This window comes from Leucopleurus acutus (assembly GCF_964270905.1).
Source record: "Leucopleurus acutus genome assembly, chromosome: 7".
NCBI classification, from domain to species: Eukaryota; Metazoa; Chordata; class Mammalia; order Artiodactyla; family Delphinidae; genus Leucopleurus; species Leucopleurus acutus.
Genome location: NC_139150.1, coordinates 24,739,850 through 24,745,543, shown reverse-complemented (window position 1 = coordinate 24,745,543; position 5,694 = coordinate 24,739,850). Strand labels below are relative to the sequence as shown.

The window sequence follows — 5,694 nt, the reverse complement described above, 5'->3', positions numbered from 1 at the left end:
ACCATACGACCTAGCAATCCCACTACTGGGCATATACCCTGAGAAAACCATAATTCAAAAAGAGTCATGTTCCACAATGCTCATTGTAGCACTATTTACAATAGCCAGGAAATGGAAGGAACCTAAGTGTCCACTGACAGATGAACGGATAAAGAAGACGTGGGACATATATACAATGGAATATTACTCAGCCATAAAATGAAACAAAACTGAGTTTTCTGTAGTGAAGTGGATGGACCTAGCATCTGTCATACAGAGTGAAGTAAGTCAGAAAGGGAAAAAAATACCATATGCTAACATATATAAAGAATCTAAAAAAAAACAAAAAAGAAATGGTTCTGATGAACCTATGGGCAGAACAGGAATAAATTCGCAGACGTAGAGAATGGTCTTGAGGACACGGGGACGGGGAAGGGCAAACTGGGACAAAGTGAGAGAGTGGCATGGACATACATACACTATCAAATGTAAAATAGATAGCTAGCAGGAAGCAGCTGCACAGCACAGGGAGATCAGCTCGGTGCTCTGTGACCACCTAGAGGGGTGGGATGAGGATGGGAGAGAGACGCAAGAAGGAGATACGGGGATATATGATATGTATAGCTGATTCACTTTGTTATAAAGCAGAAATTAACACACCATCGTAAAGCAATTATACTCCAATAAAGATGTTTAAAAATAAAAATAAAAAGATAGTGTTTGGGGGGCTTCCCTGGTGGCGCAGTGGTTGAGAGTCCGCCTGACGATGCAGGGGACATGGGTTCGTGCCCCAGTCTGGGAAGATCCCACATGCCGCGGAGCGGCTGGGCCCGTGAGCCATGGCTGCTGAGCCTGCGCGTCCGGAGCCTGTGCTCCACAATAGGAGAGGCCACAACAGTGAGAGGCCCGCGTACCGCAAAAAAAAAAGATAGCCGTTGGACAAAAAAAAAAACACTGCCACGAATAATTTTGTAAAAAATGAGTGTATTCAATTCTGATCACTGGTTTTTGTTAGATCATATTGGAAAAAGTGGAATAAAAGAGTAGAAGAATACAATCAGTTTTAAGCCTTCTTATTGGCAAAGCCAACTTGCCTTACAGAAAGTTCGTATGTTCTGGAAATTTTGTTAGTGGTTTCTACTCCTCAGAGTGGAAGAGTTCCTAGGAAGGTAGACAAACACAGAAAGTACCTTGAAAAAAGTGAGGAGGCTTAAGTTCAGACCTGGCCAATATTGGGCCCTTGGGATAATGGTGTAGCTCACTTCCCCTCAATTGAGTAATTTTACGTAACGACTCTATATTTCTGAAAGATGCACAGTGGTGCCTAAGGTATGCCAACAAGAGAAGGCTTTTACAACAAAATCAGCAAAGGTCCTCGACTTCTGTAGACCTCAAATGCTCATCCATACAATGATCTCCCCACCAGTGGTTCCCAGACTCAAAGGCACATCCAAATCCTCTGGGGGCATGTTAAAATTCCTAACACACACACACACACACACACGCACACACACACACACACCCTTAGTTTCCTGGATCCACTCTCTAAAGATTCTAACTCAGCAAGTCTTAGGCTGGGGCTAGGAATTTGTATTTTTAACACTGTCCCTAGGCAATTCTGGTATAGATGAGCCTCTTATAAGAGCTAATTTCTGAAAATCTATCAAGCTTTGAATTTTCATGAGTCTCTCATGATAGAGTTATCACTGCTTTGTAAATATGATGGGGAGAAGTTCAAAATATTTTAAGAAAGAGAGTATTTAATTTTGCAAGTTTTTAATGGTTATTTTATGCTCAAACATACTCCAATATCAGTTTCTTTCAAAGAATTCTCAAATGTATCTATACACTTATTTGCATAAGCCTGTGGTTTTGTAATCAAAACTATTTATTTGCTGGCCTTTTCTTCCTTTAAATGTATGTTAAAATATATTTTAATATCCAGGGAATTTATTTAGACTTGTTTATCAATGTTCCCACGGTACTTCCTTCCTACCTCCATCCTCTGGCCCAAGATAGGAACAATTGGGTTAAAGCTGACTGCACCACCAGGCAAGAGTGCTTCACATTGAGCTGGCCTCCCTCTACTTGCCTTTCCATTAGCAATAATAACAGCAACAATAAGACATTCATTGAGTGCTTACCAGGTATAAGACAATGTATGGAAACTTCTATAGAGATCACCTTGGCTCCTTGATATTAGTCAATGCTAACTTGTAGCTCACTGGATGTCATAGATTTATTAATTCTACCAAGATAAATAAATATAAAATATACTTCCTCTTAAAAGATGAATAAAATATCACACATACTGTTTAGGTATATTTTTGGACTCCAAGAAATAAAAATTGGTCGACCGGTCCCGCGGAGCCGATTAAGCGCGGACGCCGAGCCCAGCTCGCTTCTGAGCGCCTGCTGCGGGCGTGGCGACGCCATGGAGCGTTTTGATAAAGCGGCTCTGAACGCGCTGCAGCCGTGCGACTTCAGAAATGAAAGTTCACTAGCATCCACTCTGAAGACGCTCCTGTTCTTCACAGCTTTAATGATCACTGTACCTATTGGGTTATATTTCACGACTAAATCTTATGTTTTTGAAGGCGCCTTTGGGATGTCCAATAGGGACAGCTATTTTTATGCTGCTATTGTTGCAGTGGTCTCTGTCCACGTGGTGCTCGCCCTCTTTGTTTACGTGGCCTGGAATGAAGGCTCAAGGCAGTGGCGCGAAGGCAAACAGGATTAAAGTGAACATCACCTTTTGATAGCATTAAATTGATTTTTTTTAAATGGTAAATGTGTCTGGAGTAAATGATTTTATGGTAAGTGGTAAATGATTTTAATAAAGTGAAAGAACATCAATCTTATGGAATCACGTTTGACTAGTGTAAATTTTGATCCTTCTAAAACAGTGGTTTGTATCATCAGTTTTAACTGTATGAGCCTCTCATTTGCAAATGAGAATTTGGAAAAGTTAAATTGGTTACAAATAAGTATGTGAAATTAGTTACACATTATTCTGGGAGGAATTTGATTATCTTACAACAAAACAATATTTTATAGCATTTTGTCTTTTGGTTGGCTTTGAGTTTTACTCCTCTGGATATATTCAGATGTACATAGTGGAGCAAATCTAAACTTTATTTTTCGCTGGAACACTTTTCCTAACTATCATGAAAATACCACGTCATTGGGTTTTGGGTTGTAAATGCGTATTGGAAATTGCTTAAATTGTGGACACTGGAATTAATCTGAATGTCACTGAGAAATTTTGCATAAAGTGTAATCCCTCGTCAATAGAAATCTTTCATTACATTATTTCATGGGGAAACTAGGTTGAATCACACCCATTCATGTAAAAGGACTGGGTTTATTGAAGAATGCAGACAGCAAAGCAGAGAGAGCTACCTGCCTAGGCACCCAGCCTACTCCCTAAAGGCCCCTTTCAGGCCAGCCTCCTGCTTTCAGACAAACTCTGTAACGATCTGCTTTGCTCTGGTCATTCAACAATGAACTTACTCTTTAATTACAAGGTTGTGTGAACTCCCTTTAAATTTGTTTTTCCTACTTTTTAATAATGTATATGAGTGAATTTACATTTAAATGTGTTCATTTTTGCATAGTTAGGGAGTGTAAACAATCCTGAAAATAGGTTATTTTTATCATCCAGGAAGTATTCTTGGAATTTCTACTCTAGTCTTTTAAGTCAGTGCCGTTATATCCCAGATACATCAATAGATAATGTATCTAAGTTAGATAGTCCTTGAGGTCCTTTCTGATAGAAAAAGACCCTGTGGTTTTACTTTCGTTTCCTTGGTCTGTGTTCTTTCTAGCCACTTGGTACTACTTGTGTGCAATCTAAAAACACACCCCAAAAAAGTGCATATTAAAACAGGAAGAAAATTTAAATTCCCTGTAATGTTTCCACCTGGAGATAACCACTATTTTGGTTTACATCCTGTGCTCATTTCTTAATGCTAGTTTGTTACACACTAAAACTTTGGTTTAAGTTCAAATTCTGCCCATTTTACCTGGCGGCTATTTGCATTTTTTCAGATGAGTGATTATTGGCCGTTTTCTTAAAAAGCACATTCTACCTTTACTTTTTTTTTTTAAATAGTAATAGCTTTCATTTATTGAGTCTTTTTTTTGGCATCTTTGTTGGAGTATGGTTGCTTTGCAATGGTGTGTTGGTTTCTGCTTTATAGCAGGGTGAATCAGTTGTACATATGCATGTGTTCCCATGTCTCCTGCCTCTTGTGTCTCCCTCCCTCCCTCCCTCCCTATCCCACCCCTCCAGGTGGTCACGGGGCACCGAGCTGATCTCCCTGTGCTGTGCGGCTGCTTCCCACTACCTATCTATTTTGCGTTTGGTGGTGTATATGTGTCCATGCCACTCTCTCACTTTGTCCCAGCTTGCCCTTCCCCCTCCCCGTATCCTCAAGTCCATTCTCTAGTAGGTTACTCTTTTAACTAGATATTTCATTGTACAAATTTCCTGTCATTGATAATCCCTAATACAATGGCTCTTGCTGTGAGTGTTTGCCATTACTGATTTTGTTTGTTCACCCCTACTTTTGATGTTGTGGAACTGGACTAAAGGAGTAGAGAGGTAGTTAGGCATAAAAGCAAAGAAGGCATTTGTGTTTATTTAATTGTTGAGAAGAAATAAAAGATTATTGTAGGACTCTTTTTTATTCTTGCTTATAGTTAAATGTTATCTACAGTTTAAATGTCTTAAGTAGTTATTCTAAATGTAAAATGTTTTCTTAAAAAGACTACAGTTTTGGTATAAAATTCTACAAATTTAATATGGAATTGTAGGGTACTCCAGATTGAGTCTAGTGTACTGTATGGTAGATTTCTAGATGGTCCCCTCTTTAGATGCCTTGTTGTACTAAAATTTGTCCACCTAATTTCTTTTTCTATAATGTCAAGGTTTTTCTTGTACTTTTGGGATCTTATGCTATTTGTAAAACGTTAATGTCCTGTGTTGGATTGTTTTGCTTGATTTCAGACATTTGCTGAGTAGATAACATGGGTGTGTTTCTGCAAGTATTTAAACCGGGGATTCATGCAAGAGCAGATGTAATTTCCTCTTGGAAAAGGTACCCAGCATTTGAAAGTTAGAATCGGATGCTAAGGTTGATGTTTGGGGTTATTACAATATAGACTTGTTTTCACACCAGTTAATATTTTCTTAGGGTTTTAACTGTTAATGAGTAGTTTGCTGCTGTTGAAATAACATGGTATTTGACAAGTAGATTTATTTTTCAAGATGCCTCAGTGATTTCCTCTTGTACAATGTATATACTTCCGGATGTATAGAAAGGAAAGCTACAATTGAGCCCTTATATAAATGTTATAAGGTAGGAATATGTTCACTATTGTTTGAAAACTGATTGTAAGAATAACCTCAATTAGGGAGTGTAACTTGAAGTGTCAGTACAGGCTACTGATTTAACACATGACCTTATTCACCTCACCTCCCATGTTGCCCCCCAGAATATAATCTTTATTCTCATTGTGCTAAAAAATGAAAAGTCTGCTGTAGAATGCATCTGATGTCATTAGCTCTTCAAGTGGATACCATTTTACATATGACAGCAGAATTCAGTTTTGAATTGCTGAAGAAATTGAAACCCTCCATAAAAAAGAAAAAAACAACAACCTGCGTTTCATGGGAATATAACAGAAATATACTGTAAGATTATTTTCATC

At 38.4% G+C, this 5,694-nt stretch overlaps 1 protein-coding gene across 1 annotated transcript; it reads left to right on the top strand.

The window, feature by feature from the left end:
- The first annotated feature begins 2,346 nt into the window (after positions 1-2,346).
- LOC309963516 (vacuolar ATPase assembly integral membrane protein VMA21-like) lies at positions 2,347-4,054 on the top strand. Its single transcript, XM_082841948.1, has one exon. The coding sequence runs from the start codon at positions 2,414-2,416 to the stop codon at positions 2,717-2,719; it is 306 nt and encodes a 101-aa protein (XP_082698074.1). The 5' UTR covers positions 2,347-2,413; the 3' UTR covers positions 2,720-4,054.
- The last annotated feature ends 1,640 nt before the right edge of the window (positions 4,055-5,694 follow it).

Bases quoted from the DNA above. Each gene is read 5' to 3' on its own strand.
- LOC309963516 (XM_082841948.1), top strand. From the start codon at position 2,414: ATGGAGCGTTTTGATAAAGCGGCTCTGAACGCGCTGCAGCCGTGCGAC.